The 18,789-nt window shown below is 42.1% G+C and overlaps 1 protein-coding gene across 1 annotated transcript in view; it reads left to right on the top strand.

Moving 5' to 3' along the window:
• Positions 1-18,789, top strand: part of LOC139765735 (SWI/SNF-related matrix-associated actin-dependent regulator of chromatin subfamily A-like protein 1) — a 280,919-nt gene that overhangs the window by 182,759 nt on the left and 79,371 nt on the right. The window contains exons 5-6 of the mRNA XM_071693552.1: positions 2,361-2,538; positions 9,280-9,446. Coding sequence (XP_071549653.1) covers positions 2,361-2,538; positions 9,280-9,446 — 345 coding nt within the window. The remainder of the gene's footprint in view (positions 1-2,360; positions 2,539-9,279; positions 9,447-18,789) is intronic.

Here is an 18,789-nt window from a genome sequence, read left to right on the forward strand (position 1 = left end):
AAAGGGAGCTGTGGTTTCGGTGCATTATTACATGACAGCTAGTGACTGAGTGCGAACGAATGGGGCCTTTGTTGTCCTCCTAGCACTACCTCACGTGCATGAGGGGGAGGGGGTTGTTATATCATGTGTGGTGGGGTGGCGATGGGAATGAATAAAGGCAGACAGTATGAATTATGTACATGTGTATATATGTATATGTCTGTGTGTGTATATATATGTATACGTTGTGATGTATAGGTATCCATGTGACCAAACCTTTTCAAAACACCTTCTTCTGCTCTCTCAACCACACACTTTTTATTACCACACATTTCTCTCACCCTTTCATTACTTACTCGATCAAACCACCTCACACCACATATTCTCCTCAAACATCTCATTTCCAGCACATCCACCCTCCTCTGCACAACTCTATCTATAGCCCATGCCTCGCAGCCATATAACATCGTTCGAACCACTATTCCTTCAAACACCCATTTTTGCTTTCCGAGATAACATTCTTGACTTCCACACATTTTTCAGTGCTCCCAGAAGTTTCGCCCCCTCCCCCACCCTATGATTCACTTCCACTTCCATGGTTCCATCCGCTGCCAAATCTACTCCCACATATCTAAAACACTTCATTTCCTCCAGTTTTTCTCTTTTCTAACTTACCTCCCAGTTGACTCTTCCATCGACCCTACTTTTCTTAATAACCTTGCTCTTATTCACATTTACTCTCAGCTTTCTTCTTTCACACTCTTCACCAAACTCAGTCACCAGCTTCTGCAGTTTCTCACCCGAATCAGCCACCAGCACTGTATCATCAGCGAACAACAACTGACTCACTTCCCAAGCTCTCTCATCCACAACAGACTGCATACTTGCCCCTCTTTCCAAAACTCTTGCATTTACCTCCCTAACACCCCCATCTATAAACAAATTAAACAACCATGGAGACATCATGCACCCTTGCCGCAAACCAACATTCAATCAGAACCAATCTCTTTCCTCTCTTCTTACTCATACAAATGCCTTACATCCTCGATAAAAACTTTTCACTGCTTGTAACAACTTGCTTCCCACACCATATATTCTTAATACCTTCCACAGAGCATCTCTATCACCTCTATCATATGCCTTCTTCAGATCCATAAATGCTACATACAAATCCATTTGCTTTTCTAAGTATTTCTCACATAGTCTTCAAAGCAAACACCTGATCCACACATCCTCTACCACTTCTGAAACCACACTGCTCTTCCCCAATCTTATGCTCTGTTTATGCCTTCACCCTCTCAATCAATACCTTCCCATATAATTTCCCAGGAATAGTCAACAAACTTTACCTCTGTAATTTGAGCACTCACCTTTATCCCCTTTGCCTTTGTACAGTGTCACTGTGCAAGCACTCCGCCAATCCTCAGGCACCTCACCATGAGTCATACTTACATTAGATAACCTTCCCAACCAGTCAACAATACAGTCACCCCCTTTTTTAATAAATTTCACTGCAGTACCATCCAAACCTGCTGCCCTGCCAGCTTTCATCTTCCACAGCTTTTAGTACCTCTTCTCTGTTTACCAAATCATTCTCCCTAACCCTCTTACTTTGCACACCACCTCAACCAAAACACCCTATATCTGCCACTCTATCGTCAAACACATTCAAGAAAACTTGAAAATACTCCATCTCCTTCTCACATCACCACCACTTGTTATCACCTCCCCATTACCCCCCTTCACTGATGTTCCCATTTGTTCCCTTGTCTAATGCACTTTATTTACCTCCTTCCAAAACATCTTTTTACTCTCCCTAAAATTTAATGATACTCTCTCACCCCAACTCTCATTTGCCATCTTTTTCACCTCTTGCACCTTTCTCTTGACCTCCTGAAACCAGGTATTCCCAATCACCAGTCTTTTTTCAGCACAAATCTACAACCTCTTCACCATTTCCATTTACAACACTGAACACCCCATGTACACGAATTATTCCCTCAACTGCCATATTTCTCACCTTTGCATTCACATCACCCATCACTATAACCCGGTCTCATGCATCAATACTACTAACACACTCTCTCAGCTGCTCCCAAAACACTTGCCTCTTATGATCTTTCTTCTCATGCCCCGTTGCATATGCACCAATAATCACCCATCTCTCTCCATCCTCTTTTAGTCTTACCCATATATATGTGTATATGAGTGGATGGGCCATTCATTATATCTTTACTGGCACTGCCTCGCTGACAAGGGAAAGAGCTATTAAGCATAATAGTGATAAGTAGAAAGGATACATATATGTATGTATATATTTTTTTCATTCTATTCACCATTTCCTGTGGTAGCTGGACTTATGAACTAATTTTCCTTTACAGGTATTCATGGGCTAATGCAATAGAGCGATGGGTGGGATCAGTCAATACGGCTGACATCACTGTGGTTGGTAGTGGACGGGACCACTTCGATGGAGCTGAGGTAGTAATCATGAGTTATGACCTCTTATCTCGGAGAGCAAAAGAAATACTGGATCATAACTTTCGGGTTGTTATATTGGTAGGTATTGACTATTTATATAGAATGATTTTACTTTTTATGATGTTAAGTGCTAATTGTGTACAATGAATGCCATGTAGTATCTGGTTGGGGTTAGATCTTTTTATTTATATTTATTTATTTTGCTTTGTCACTGTCTCCCATGTTAGCGAGGTAGCGCAAGGAAACAGATGAAAGAATGGCCCAACCCACCCACATACACATGTATATGCATACACGTCCTCACACGCAAATATACATATAGGGATACATACCTATATTAGGTTTGCGGCAGGGGTGTGTGATATCTCCATGGTTGTTTAATTTGTTTATGGATGGGGTTGTTAGGGAGGTAAATGCAAGAGTTTTGGAAAGAGGGGCAAGTATGAAGTCTGTTGGGGATGAGAGAGCTTGGGAAGTGAGTCAGTTGTTGTTCGCTGATGATACAGCGCTGGTGGCTGATTCATGTGAGAAACTGCAGAAGCTGGTGACTGAGTTTGGTAAAGTGTGTGGAAGAAGAAAGTTAAGAGTAAATGTGAATAAGAGCAAGTTTATTAGGTACAGTAGGGTTGAGGGTCAAGTCAATTGGGAGGTGAGTTTGAATGGAGAAAAACTGGAGGAAGTGAAGTGTTTTAGATATCTGGGAGTGGATCTGGCAGTGGATGGAACCATGGAAGCGGAAGTGGATCATAGGGTGGGGGAGGGGGCGAAAATTCTGGGGGCCTTGAAGAATGTGTGGAAGTCGAGAACATTATCTCGGAAAGCAAAAATGGGTATGTTTGAAGGAATAGTGGTTCCAACAATGTTGTATGGTTGCGAGGCGTGGGCTATGGATAGAGTTGTGCGCAGGAGGATGGATGTGCTGGAAATGAGATGTTTGAGGACAATGTGTGGTGTGAGGTGGTTTGATCGAGTGAGTAACGTAAGGGTAAGAGAGATGTGTGGAAATAAAAAGAGCGTGGTTGAGAGAGCAGAAGAGGGTGTTTTGAAGTGGTTTGGGCACATGGAGAGGATGAGTGAGGAAAGATTGACCAAGAGGATATATGTGTCGGAGGTGGAGGGAGCAAGGAGAAGAGGGAGACCAAATTGGAGGTGGAAAGATGGAGTGAAAAAGATTTTGTGTGATCGGGGCCTGAACATGCAGGAGGGTGAAAGGAGGGCAAGGAATAGAGTGAATTGGAGCGATGTGGTATACCGGGGTTGACGTGCTGTCAGTGGATTGAATCAAGGCATGTGAAGCGTCTGGGGTAAACCATGGAAAGCTGTGTAGGTATGTATATTTGCGTGTGTGGACGTATGTGTGTACATGTGTATGGGGGGGTTTGGGCCATTTCTTTCGTCTGTTTCCTTGCACTACCTCGCAAACGCGGGAGACAGCGACAAAGTATAAAAAAAAAAAAAAATACATATATATATATATACACACACACACACATACATATATACACATGTACATGATTCATACTGTCTCCCTTATTCATTCCTATCGCCACCCCACCACACATGAAATAACAACCCCCTCCCCCCTCGTGTGCGCAAGGTAGCACTAGGAAAAGACAACAAAGGCCACATTCGTTCAAATTCAGTCTCTAGCTGTCATGTAATAATGCACCGAAACCACAGCTCCCTTTCCACATCCAGGCCCTGCAGAACTTCCCATGGTTTACCCCAGATGCTTCACATGCCCTGGTTCAATCCATTAACAGCACGACAACCTTGGTATACCACATCGTTCCAATTCACTGCATTCCTTGCACGTCTTTCACCCTCTCTGCATGTTCAGGCCCCAATCACTCAAAATCTTTTTCACTCCATCTTTCCACCTCCAATTTGGTCTCCCACGTCTCCTCGTTCCCTCCGCCTCTGAAACATATATCCTCTTGGTCAATCTTTCCTCACTCATTCTCTCCATGTGACCAAACCATTTCAAAACACCCTCATCTGCTCTCTTAACCACACTCTTTTTATTACCAAACATCTCTCTTACCATGTTATTACTTACTTGATCAAACCACCTCACACAACATACTGTCCTCAAACATCTCATTTTTTAGCACATCCACCCTCCTGCGCACAACTCTATCCATAGCCCATGCCTCGCAACCATATAACATTGTTGAAACCACTATTCCTTCAAACATACCCATTTTTGCTTTCCGAGATAATGTTCTTGACTTCCACACATTCTTCAACGCTCCCAGAACTTTTGCCCCCTCCCCCACCCTATGATGCACTTCCGCTTCCATGGTTCCATCCGCTGCCAAATCCACTCCCAGATATCTAAAACACTTCACTTCCTCCAGTTTTTCTCCATTCAAACTTACCTCCCAATTGACTTCTCCCTCAACCCTACTGTATCTAATAACCTTGCTCTTATTCACATTTACTCTCAGCTTTCTTCTTTCACACACTTTACCAAACTCAGTCACCAGCTTCTGCAGTTTCTCTCCTGAATCAGCCACCAGCGCTGTATCATCAGCGAACAACAACTGACTCACTTCCCAAGCTCTCTCATCCACAACAGACTGCATACTTGCCCCTCTTTCCAAAACTCTTGTATTCACCTCCCCAACAACCCCATCCATAAACAAATTAAACAACCATGGAGACATCACACCCTTGCCGCAAACCTACATTCACTGAGAACCAATCACTTTCCTCTCTTCCTACACGTACACATGCCTTACATCCTCGATAAAAACTTTTCACTGCTTCTAACAACTTGCCTCCCACACCATATATTTTTAATACCTTCCTCAGAGCATCTCTATCAACTCTAACATATGCCTTCTCCAGATCCATAAATGCTACATACAAATGCATTTGCTTTTCTAGGTATTTCTCACATACATTCTTCAAAGCAAACACCTGATCCACAGATCCTCTACCACTTCTGAAACCACACTGCTCTTCCCCAATCTGATGCTCTGTACATGCCTTCACCCTCTCAATCAATACCCTCCCATATAATTTCCCAGGAATAGTCAACAAACTTATACCTCTGTAATTTGAGCACTCACTTTTATCCCCTTTGCCTTTGTACAATGGCACTATGCAAGCATTCTGCCAATCCTAAGGCACCTCACCATGAGTCATACATACAGTAAATAAAGTTACCAACCAGTCAACAATACAGTCACCCCCTTTTTTAATAAATTCCACTGCAATACCATCCATACCCGCTGCCTTGCCGGCTTTCATCTTCCGCAAAGCTTTTAGTACCTCTTCTCTGTTTACCAAATCATTCTCCGTAACCCTCTCACTTTGCACACCACCTCGACCAAAACACCCTATATCTGCCACTCTATCATCAAACACATTCAACAGACCTTCAAAATACTCATTCCATCTCCTCACATCCCCACTACTTATTATCATCTCCCCATTAACCCCCTTCACTGATGTTCCCATTTGTTCCCTTGTCTTACGCACTGTATTTACCTCCTTCGAAAACTGCTTTTTATTCTCCCTAAAATTTAATGATACTCTCTCACCCCAACTCTCATTTGCCCTCTTTTCACCTCTTGCACCTTTCTCTTGACCTCCTGCCTCTTTCTTTTATACGTCTCCCAGTTATTTGCATTATTTCCCTGCAAAAATCATTCAGATGCCTCTCTCTTCTCTTTCACTAATAATCTTACTTCTTCATCCCACCACTCACTACCCTTTCTAATCTGCCCACCTCCCACGCTTCTTATGCCAGAAGCATCTTTTGCACAAGCCATCACTGCTTCCCTAAATACATTACATTCCTCCCCTCTCTCCTTATGTCCTTTGTTCTCACCTTTTTCCATTCTGTACTCAGTCTCTCCTGGTACTTCCTCACACAAGTCTCCTTCCCAAGCTCACATACTCTCACCACTCTCTTCACCCCAACATTCTCTCTTCTTTTCTGAAAACCTCTGCAAATCTTCACCTCCACAAGATGATCAGACATCCCTCCAGTTGCACCTCTCAGCACACCCAAAAGTCTCTCTTTCACGCGCCTATCAATTGATACGTAATCCAATAATGCTCTCTGGCCATCTCTCCTACTTACATACGTATACTTATGTATATCTTTCTTTTTAAACCAGGTATTCCCGGTCACCAGTCCTTTTTCAGCACATAAATCTACAAGCTCTTCACCATTTCCATGTACAACACTGAACACCCCATGTACACCAATTATTCCCTCAACTGCCACATTACTCACCTTTGCATTCAAATCACCCATCACTATAACCCGGTCTTGTGTATGAATATTACTGACACACTCACTCAGCTGCTCCCAAAACACTTGCCTCTCATGATCTTTCTTCTCATGCACAGGTGCATATGCACCAATAATCACCCATCTCTCTCCATCCACTTTCAGTTTTACCCATATCCTATCACATACTCCCACCACTCCTGTGTCAGGAGTATTACTACTCCTTCCCTTGCTCTTGTCCTCTCACTAACCCCTGACTTTACTCCCAAGAAATTCCCAAACCACTCTTCCCCTTTACCCTTGAGCTTAGTTTCACTCAAAGTCAAGACAACCAGGTTCCTTTCCTCAAACATACTACCTATCTCTCCTTTTTTCACATCTTGGTTACATCCACACACATTTAGACACCCCAATCTGAGCCTTCGAGGATGATGAACACTCCCTGTGTGACTCCTTCTTCTGTTTCCCCATTTGGAAAGTTAAAATTCAAGGAGGGGAGGGTTTCTAGCCCTCCGCTCCTGTCCCCTTTAGTCGCCTTCTACAACACGTGAGGAATGCATGGGAAGTATTCTTTCTTCCCTGGGAATATCCTAAAAAGATTTGTATTCATGATTGATCACCATTTCGGAAGTTAACAAAGTTGCACCAGAAACAGATGAAGAAAATCCACATTTGCTCTCATCCCTTCTTTGCCTACCATGTGCAGTGCATCGAAACCACAGCACCCTGTCCACAACCAAACTTGCCAACCTTTCCATGATTTCACCCGGCTTTTTCACATGCTCTGGTACAATCCATTGACAGCAAGTTGACCTCCATATTCCACGTTATCCCTGTTTACTCTATCCCTCCCATGCTTTTCACCCTCTTGCATGTTCAGGCCTGAGTCAATCAAATCTTTTTTGCTCCATCCTTCCATCTCCAGTTTGGTCTTCCTCTTTTCCTTGTCCCCTCTACTTTTGAGAAATATATGTGTACTCTTTGTTGTTCTCTCTGCACTTATTCTCTCCTTATGTCCAAACCATTGCAGCGCACCCTCTTCAGCTTTTTCACTCACACTTTCCCTTACCCTTTTATTACTTACTTGATCAAACCTCCTCACACCACTTGCTGAACAAAATTATGCATATGCCTTGTAAAAGAAAGCTAGAGAGGCCATTCATCTAATGAGATTAGGAACCCCCATGGAGTTTGCATCAAGGCATTCAGAAAGAAATTAAATGGATGATTAAGTAGAGAACCAAATCAATCAAGAATTAGATATAACAAAAGGAGTGCAATGGCAGATGACAACAGCATAACAGGACAAGCAAGGTATGTGATGAATGCTATGCACTAGTCTTGCCTCAGTCAGTCATGCTTTAGTTATTCATAAGTAGATAGGTACTCTCTCTTGCTCCCTTCAGTTATGATGCATAGTTCCTTTCTGCACTCATCCTTTCCAAATATCCAAATAATTTCATCACTTTGGATGCGACATTCATCTCTGATTAGTGAAGGCTTCATAGCAATTGGGTGTGCCGATTGACTATAGTCTGCATCTATCAAAAAAAGTTTCCCTTTACACCAACTATCTTCCATTTTTTCTGAATCGTACAGTAAAAACTAGAACCTGATATTTGCTGCTATCTTCAGATGCCCACTGTCAACAGAATGTAAAAGGATGGCAATCATTTGTAACCCACACAATCTGTTTACCATATAATAGGTAAGTTATGGACATTATAACATTGTAATCCATTCTTTAAATGTTTATTGTGTATAATTCTGCTCCATGAAAAAATATATCTAGGTAATTTAAATGTTTTGATGAGGCTTAAGAGGTGGTATCCCTTTAACTCAGACAGGCAGCCCCTTAATGCTTCTATTTAACAGTTTTCATGAAGCCATTAGTGGGAAAAGGAATACAATGCTGACAGTGGAGGAGATTGAGTAGGATTTGTTGTTGATGGCTTCAGATTGGAAGAAATTATTACTAAGAAACATTTCAGTAATGATCTTGATTGTGGGTTTTACTTTTCTAAGTTGGATTAAAATGTTTTGCTCAAGTTAATGAAATCTCATTGATAAATATGAAAGAAAAAATCAAATTGGAAGTGGTCACAGCAGGTGAGCTCAGGTTAGTAAAGTATGTTTTTCATTGTCCAATGTGTTTTCTAAGGATATTAAGTGTCATATATATTGAAAATTTGTGGATTTTTTAATAGAAAAGTTTAAATGATTTTGTAACAGCACTTTCATTTCTAGACATCAAAATAACATCAATAATGCGATTCTAAATGGTTAACCAGACTGCATTTGTATGAAATTACATCAATGATGTGATTCCAAATGGTTAATCAGACTGTGTGTGTGATCAAAATTTTCTAGTACACTCTCTTTAAGTGCATAATTAACCTGGCTCACACAACATATCATCCCAGGCATCAAAACTTTCTGGTACATTCTCTTTAACTACATGATCATCCTGGCTCACACAACATATCATCCCAGGCATTTCATTTCCAACTTGTTCCCCTTCCTTCTTTACTTCCTTTCCATATTTATAAGATATTTAATGATTTCTGCAGGATGAATCCCATATGATAAAGAGCTTTAAGGCTGCAAGATACAAGGCTGCATCACCAATCATGAAAAATGCTAAACGTGTTATGCTGTTAAGTGGTACTCCAGCCCTTTCTCGACCTTCAGAGCTGTACACACAGATTAGTGGAATAGATCGAAGTCTCTTCCCAAGGTAAAATTAGCACATAGCAATCTTTGAAAGCATATCTTTTATGTCTCATTATTATCTGCAGATATATAATGATAATAATGATGATAATAGTAATAATGATAATATTGATAATAATGATAATGATAATGATAATAATGATAGTGATGATACGTTGAAATGTATAGGTATGTATATGTGCATGTGTGGACGTTTATGTATATACATGTATATGTAGGTGGGTTGGACCATTCTTTTGTCTGTTTCCTTGCACCACCTTGCTAACGTAGGAGACAGCAACTAAGTATGATAAGAAAATATATAATGTAACTAATAATGATAATTATTCATTTATATATTTATTATACTTTGTCGCTGTCTCCCACGTTAGTGAGATAGCGCAAGGAAACAGATGGAAGAATGGCTCAACCCACCCACATACACATGCATGTACATAAATACCCACACACACACATTTACATACCTATACATTTTAACGGATACATACCTGTATATGCACAGACATATACATATAAACACATGTACATATTCATACATGCTGCCTTCATCCATTCCCATCACCACCCCACCACACATGAAATTGTACCCCTCCCCCTGCGCTTGCACGTGAGGCACCACTAGGAAAAGACAACAAAGGCCACATTCATTCACAGTCTCTAGCTGTCATGTGTGATGTACCAAAACCACAGCTCCCTTTCTACATCCAGGCCCCAAAAAATCTTTCCATGGTTTACCCCATACACTTCACATTCCCTGGTTCAATCCATTGACAACACATCGACCCTGATATACCACAGTGTTCCAATCCACTCTATTCCTTGCACGCCTTTCACCCTCCTGTATGTTCAGCCCCCGATCACTCAAAATCTTTTTCACTCCATCCTTCCACCTCCAATTTGGTCTCCCTTTTCTCATTCTTTCACCTCTAACACTTGTATCCTCTTTGTCAATCTTTCCTAACACATTCTCTGCATGTGACCAAACCATTTCAATACACCCTTTTCTGCTGTCTCCACCACTCTTTTTATTACCACACATCTCTTTTACTCTTTCATTACTTACTCGATCACACCACCTCACACCACATAGTGTCCACAGACATCTCATTTTCAACTCATCCACCCTCCTCCTCACAACCCTGTCTATAGCCCATGCCTTGTACCCATATAACATTGTTGGAATCACTATTCCTTCAAACATACCCATTTTTGCTTTCCAAGATAACGTTCTCGCCTTCCACACATTCTTCAACACTCCCAGAAGCTTCGCCCTCTCCCCCACCCTGTGACTCATTTTCATGGTTCCATCCTCTGCTAAATCCACTCCCAGATATCTAAAACATTTCACTTTCTCCAGTTTTTCTCCATTCAAACTTACCTCCCAGTTTACATGTCCCTCAACACTTTCTCCAGTTTTTCTCCATTCAAACTTACCTCCCAGTTTACTTGTCCCTCAACCCTACTGAACCCAATAATCTTGCTCTTATTCACACTTTCTTTTTTCTTTCTTTTAAACTATTTGCCATTTCCCGCGTTAGCGAGGTAGCGTTAAGAACAGAGGACTGGGCCTTTTTTGGAATATCCTCACCTGGCCCCCTCTGTTCCTTCTTTTGGAAAATTAAAAAAAAAAAGAGAGGGGAGGATTTCCAGCCCCCCGCTCCCTCCCCTTTTAGTCGCCTTCTACGACACGCAGGGAATACGTGGGAAGTATTCTTAATCCCCTATCCCCAGGGATATTCACACTTACTCTCAGCTTTTTTCTTTCACAAATTTTACCAAACTCAGTCACCAACTTTTGCAGTTCTCACCTGAATCAGCCACCAGCACTGTATCATCAGTGAACAACAACTGACTCACTTCCCAAGCCCTCTCATCCAGAACAGACTGCATACTTGCCCCTCTCTCCAAAACTCTTGCATTCACCTTCCTAACTACCCCATCCCTAAACAAATTAAACAACCATGGGGACATCACGCATCCCTGCCACAAACCGACATTCACTGAGAACCAGTCACTTTTCTCTCTCCCTACTCGTACACATGCCTTATATCCTTGGTAAAAACTTTTCACTGCTTCTAGCAACTTACCTCCCACCCCATATACTCTTAATACCTTCCACAAAGCATCTCTATCAACTCTGTCATATGCCTTCTCCAGATTCATAAATGCGACATACAAATCCATCTATTTTTCTGAGTATTTCTCACATATGTTCTTCAAAGCAAACACCTGATCCACATATCCTTTGCCACTTCTGAAACCACACTGCTCTTCCCTAATCTGATGATCTGTACATGCCTTAACCCTCTCAACCGATACCCTCCCTTATAATTTCCCAGGAATACTCAACAAACTTATACCCCTGTAATTTGAACACTCAACTTTATCCCCTTTGCCTTTGTACAATAGCACTATGCATGCATTCTGCCAGTCCTCAGGCACTTCACCATGAACCATACGTAGGTTGAATATCTTCACCAACCAGTCCACAACACAGTCACCCCTTTTTAATATATTCTACTGTAATACCATCCAAACCTGCCGCCTTTCTGGCTTTTATCTTCTGCAAAGCTTTCACTACCTCTTCTCTGTTTATCAAAACATTCTTCTTGACCCTCTCACTTCACACACGACCTCAACCAAAGCACCCTATTTCTGCCACTCTCTCATCAAACACATTCTTTATTATACTTGATTGCCGTTTCCTGCATCAGCGAGGTAGCACCAGGAAACAAATGAAGAATGACCTGTCCACTCATATTTATTTTATTATACTTAATTGCTGTCTGTTGCATTAGCGAGGTAGTGCGAGGAAACAGACAAGGAATGTCCCAACTCTCCCACATACACATGTATATACATAAACACCCACACATGCACTTATAGATACATATACAATTCAGTGTATACATAAACATACATACACAGACACAAACATATATACACATGTACATATTCATACTTGCTGCCTTCATACACATACATATCAATATATACACATGTACATACATTCACATATACAGAAATATACATATGCACACATGTACACATTCATACTTGCTTGCGTTCAGTCCATTCCCGGGTCCACCCCACCCCACCGTAAACAGCATCGCTGACCCCTGCTTCAGCAAGGTAGTGCCAGGAAAACACAAAAAAAGGCCACATTTGTTCACACTGTCTCAAACTGTCATGTGTAATGCACCGATATGCCTGGGGATAGGGAAGAAGGAATACTTCCCCCGTATTTACCACGTGTCGTAGAAGGCGACTAAAGGGGGCGGGAACAGGGGGCTAGATTTCCTCCCCTCCTTGTATTCCAATTTCTGAAAGAGGAAACAGAATAATAATCATGATAATGATAATAATTTATTGCTCATAGAGAGAATTTGTTTTGTGCTCATCCATATATAACAGAAACAAGCATGTAGAGGATCAAAGATTACTCAAGAATACACAATACACATAAGAGCATTCATAACATATTAATACCATACACTTTTAGTACAAATAATAGCAAACTCATTTAGAATTAGCTGTAGAATCATCATCACAGCGCGGCCGCGGTCTCCCACGTTAGCGAGGTAACGCAAGGAAACAGACGAAAGAATGGCCCAACCCACCCACATACACATGTATATTCATACACATCCACATATACATACCTATACATTTCAACGTATACATATGTATATACATACACAGACATATACATATATACACATGTACATAATTCATACTTGCTGCCTATATTCATTTCTGTCGCCACCCCACCACACATGAAATGACAACCCTCACCCCCCCCCACACGCGTGAAAGGTAGCGCCAGGAAAAGACCACAAAGGCCACATTCGTTCACACTCAGACTCTAGCTGTCATGTATAATGCACCAAAACCACAGCTCCCTTTCCACTTCCAGGCAGGCCCCACAAAACTTTCCATGGTTTATCCCAGATGCTTCACATGCCCTGGTTCAATCCATTGACAGCACGTCGACCCTGGTATACCACATCATTCCAATTCACTCTGTTCCTTGCACACCTTTCACCCTCCTGTATGTTCAGGCCCTGATCGCCCAAAATCTCCATTACTCCATCCTTCCACCTCCAATTTGGTCTCCCACATCTCCTCGTTCCCTCCATCAGTCTTTCCTCACTCATTCTCTCCATGTGACCAAACCATTTCAATACACCCTAATCTGCTCTCTCAACCACACTCTTTTTATTACCTCACACCTCGCTTACCCTTTCTTTACTTACTCGATCAAACCACCTCACACCACATATTGTCCTCAAACATCTCATTTCCAACACATCCACCCTCCTCAGCACAACCTCATCTACAGCCCATGTCTCGTAAACATATAACATTGTTGGAACCACTATTCCTTCAACCATACCCATTTTTGCTCTCCAAGATAACATTCTCACCTTCCACACATTCTTCAGCACTCCCAGAACCTTCGCCCCCTCCCCCACCCTGTGACTCACTTCTGCTTCCATGGTTCCATCTGCTGTTAAATCTACTCTCAGATATCTAAAACACTTCACTTCCTCCAGTTTTTCTCCACTAAACTTACCTCCCAATTCACGTGTCCCTCAACCCCACTGAACCTAATAACCTTGCTCTTATTCACATTTACTCTCAGCTTTCTTCTTTCATACTCTTTACCATACTCAGTCACCCACTTCTGCAGTTTCTCACCCAAATCAGCCACCAGCGCTGTATCATCAGCGAACAACAACTTACTCACTTCCCAAGCCCTCTCATCCACAACATATTGCATACTCGCCCTCTCATCCACAACATATTGCATACTCGCCCCCTCTCCATTATTATTATTATGGGGTTGTTAGGGAGGTGAATGCAAGAGGTTTGGAAAGAGGGGCAAGTATGCAGTCTGTTGTGGATGAGAGAGCTTGGGAAGTGAGTCAGTTGTTGTTCGCTGACGATACAGCACTGGTGGCTGATTCATGTGAGAAACTGCAGAAGCTGGTGACTGAGTTTGGTAAAGTGTGTGAAAGAAGAAAGTTAAGAGTAAATGTGAATAAGAGCAAGGTTATTAGGTACAGTAGGGTTGAGGGTCAAGTCAATTGGGAGGTAAGTTTGCATGGAGAAAAGCTGGAGGAAGTGAAGTGTTTTAGATATCTGGGAGTGGATCTGGCAGCAGATGGAACCATGGAAGCGGAAGTGAATCATAGGGTGGGGGAGGGGGCGAAAGTTCTGGGAGCCTTGAAGAATGTTTGGAAGTCGAGAACATTATCTCGGAAAGGAAAAATGGGTATGTTTGAAGGAATAGTGGTTCCAACAATGTTGTATGGTTGCGAGGCGTGGGCTATGGATAGAGTTGTGCGCAGGAGGATGGATGTGCTGGAAATGAGATGTTTGAGGACAATATGTGGTGTGAGGTGGTTTGATCGAGTAAGTAATGTAGGGGTGAGAGAGATGTGTGGAAATAAAAAGAGTGTGGTTGAGAGAGCAGAAGAGGGTGTTTTGAAATGGTTTGGTCACATGGAGAGAATGAATGGGAAAAGATTGACCAAGAGGATATATGTGTCAGAGGTGGAGGGAACGAGGAGAAGTGGGAGACCAAATTGGAGGTGGAAAGATGGAGTGAAAAAGATTTTGAGTGATCGGGGCCTGAACATGCAGGAGGGTGAAAGGCGTGCAAGGAATAGAGTGAATTGGAACGATGTGGTATACCGGGGTCGACGTGCTGTCAATGGATTGAACCAGGGCATGTGAAGCATCTGGGGTAAACCATGCAAAGTGTGTGGGGCCTGGATGTGGAAAGGGAGCTGTGGTTTCGGTGCATTATTACATGACAGCTAGAGACTGAATGTGAACGAATGGGGCCTTTGGTGTTTTTCCTAGCGCTACCTCCCACACATGAGGGGGTTGTTATTCCATGTGTGGCGAGGTGGCGATGGGAACAAGTAAAGGCAGACAGTATGAATTATGTACATGTGTATATATGTATATGTCTGTGTGTGTATATATATGTGTACATTGAGATGTATAGGTATGTATATTGTGCGTGTGTGGACATGTAAGTATATACATGTGTATGTGGGCGGGTTGGGCCATTCTTTCGTCTGTTTCCTTGCGCTACCTCGCTAACTCGGGAGACAGCGACAAAGCAAAATAAATAAATGATTATTATTATTATTATTATTATTATTATTATTATTATTATTATTATTATTATAATAATAATAATAATAATAATAATAATAATCATTTAATTTGTTTATGGATGGGGTTGTTAGGGAGGTAAATGCAAGAGTTTTGGAAAGAGGGGCAAGTATGAAGTCTGTTGGGGATGAGAGAGCTTGGGAAGTGAGTCAGTTGTTGTTCGCTGATGATACAGCGCTGGTGGCTGATTCATGTGAGAAACTGCAGAAGCTGGTGACTGAGTTTGGTAAAGTGTGTGGAAGAAGAAAGTTAAGAGTAAATGTGAATAAGAGCAAGGTTATTAGGTACAGTAGGGTTGAGTGTCAAGTCAATTGGGAGGTGAGTTTGAATGGAGAAAAACTGGAGGAAGTGAAGTGTTTTAGATATCTGGGAGTGGATCTGGCAGCGGATGGAACCATGGAAGCGGAAGTGGATCATAGGGTGGGGGAGGGGGCGAAAGTTCTGGGAGCCTTGAAGAATGTTTGGAAGTCGAGAACATTATCTCGGAAAGGAAAAATGGGTATGTTTGAAGGAATAGTGGTTCCAACAATGTTGTATGGTTGCGAGGCGTGGGCTATGGATAGAGTTGTGCGCAGGAGGATGGATGTGCTGGAAATGAGATGTTTGAGGACAATATGTGGTGTGAGGTGGTTTGATCGAGTAAGTAATGTAGGGGTAAGAGAGATGTGTGGAAATAAAAAGAGCGTGGTTGAGAGAGCAGAAGAGGGTGTTTTGAAGTGGTTTGGGCACATGGAGAGGATGAGTGAGGAAAGATTGACCAAGAGGATATATGTGTCGGAGGTGGAGGGAACAAGGAGAAGAGGGAGACCAAATTGGAGGTGGAAAGATGGAGTGAAAAAGATTTTGTGTGATCGGGGCCTGAACATGCAGGAGGGTGAAAGGAGGGCAAGGAATAGAGTGAATTGGAGCGATGTGGTATACCGGGGTTGACGTGCTGTCAGTGGATTGAATCAAGGCATGTGAAGCGTCTGGGGTAAGCCATGGAAAGCTGTGTAAGTATGTATATTTGCGTGTGTGGACATATGTATATACATGTGTATGGGGGGGTTGGGCCATTTCTTTCGTCTGTTTCCTTGCGCTACCTCGCAAACGCGGGAGACAGCGACAAAGTATAATATAAATATAAATATTATTATTATTATTATTATTATTATTATTATTATTATTATCATTATCATTATTATTATTCTTATATTTAATCGCTGTTCCCTTTGTCAGTGAGGTAGCACCAGGAAACAGACAAAAGATGGCCCATCCACTCATGTACACATATATAAACATAAACGCTCATACATGCACATATACATACATGTACATATCAACTTATTCATACATATACATACCCATACATACACATGCACAGATATATACATATATACACATGTACTTCACCACACAGGAAATGGCATCACTACCCCCCACGTCAGTGAGGTAGTGCCAGGTGGTCTTTTAGTTGATACTGATGACTACTAATCCACTGGCCCAGGTTCAATCCTTGGAATGGGCAGATGGCGCAAAGCTGACCAAGCCTTTTATCTTTCCTTTGGTTGGCGGATAAATGGATACCAACTTCAGCTCAGAAGTTGGTATCCATGTCCAGTGATTTGGCCTTCACTGACAGCCTGGTAATTCTACCTAAGTTGGTACTTTATTCTTATTATTATTATTTATACACCAGGCTCAGCCTGCTTGTCATTATGCTGTGAGTGAAAAGTCTCATTTGGCTTTGTTGTATCATCGAGTGCGAATCTTGTTGAAGAGCTTCCCATTCCAAAGGAGTCTACCCCTTTCCTGCTGATGATTGTAATTACCTATTGAGAATAACCTGTTCAAACTATTATTTGGAGGAAGTTTTACACTATTAGGGGTCCCATATTGAACATTCCTTAGTATCATACATTGTTATGAACTGATTTAATCTGTCCACAATTACAATTGTTTCATTCATTTTATTACACTAATTAATACTCTTATGCAGTAAAGTTACTTCTCTATATACTTTTTAGCATGTTTCTTCTAAATCTTTTTATTATGGCTGCTGAAAATTGTTCCATCCCTGCATCTTTTCAAGAAGTTTGTGCTATCTATGCCATCAAAGTGATTTAAGAATTATTTATATTATTATTAAACTTTGTCGCTGTCTCCCGCGTTTGCGAGGTAGCGCAAGGAAACAGACGAAAGAAAAGGCCCAAACCCCCCCCATACACATGTATATACATACGTCCACACACGCAAATATACATACCTACACAGCTTTCCATGGTTTACCCCAGACGCTTCACATGCCTTGATTCAATCCACTGACAGCACGTCAACCCCGGTATACCACATCGCTCCATTCACTCTATTCCTTGCCCTCCTTTCACCCTCCTGCATGTTCAGGCCCCGATCACACAAAATCTTTTTCACTCCATCTTTCCACCTCCAATTTGGTCTCCCTCTTCTCCTCGTTCCCTCCACCTGCGACACATATATCCTCTTGGTCAATCTTTCCTCACTCATTCTCTCTATGTGCCCAAACCACTTCAAAACGCCCTCTTCTGCTCTCTCTACCACGCTCTTTTTATTTCCACACATCTCTCTTACCCTTACGTTACTCACTCGATCAAACCACCTCACACCACACATTGTCCTCAAACATCTCATTTCCAGCACGTCCATCCTCCTGCGCACAACTCTATCCATAGCCCACGCCTCGCAACCATACAACATTGTTGGAACCACTATTCCTTCAAACATACCCATTTTTGCTTTCCGAGATAATGTTCTCGACTTCCACACATTCTTCAAGGCCCCCAGAATTTTCGCCCCCTCCCCCACCCTATGATCCACTTCCGCTTCCATGGTTCCATCCGCTGCCAGATCCACTCCCAGATATCTAAAACACTTCACTTCCTCCAGTTTTTCTCCATTCAAACTCACCTCCCAATTGACTTGACCCTCAACCCTACTGTACCTAATAACCTTACTCTTATTCACATTTACTCTTAACTTTCTTCTTCCACACACTTTACCAAACTCAGTCACCAGCTTCTGCAGTTTCTCACATGAATCAGCCACCAGCGCTGTATCATCAGCGAACAACAACTGACTCACTTCCCAAGCTCTCTCATCCCCAACAGACTTCATACTTGCCCCTCTTTCCAAAACTCTTG

The sequence above is a fragment of the Panulirus ornatus genome, chromosome 55 (assembly GCF_036320965.1).
Source record: "Panulirus ornatus isolate Po-2019 chromosome 55, ASM3632096v1, whole genome shotgun sequence".
Classification (NCBI taxonomy): Eukaryota; Metazoa; Arthropoda; class Malacostraca; order Decapoda; family Palinuridae; genus Panulirus; species Panulirus ornatus.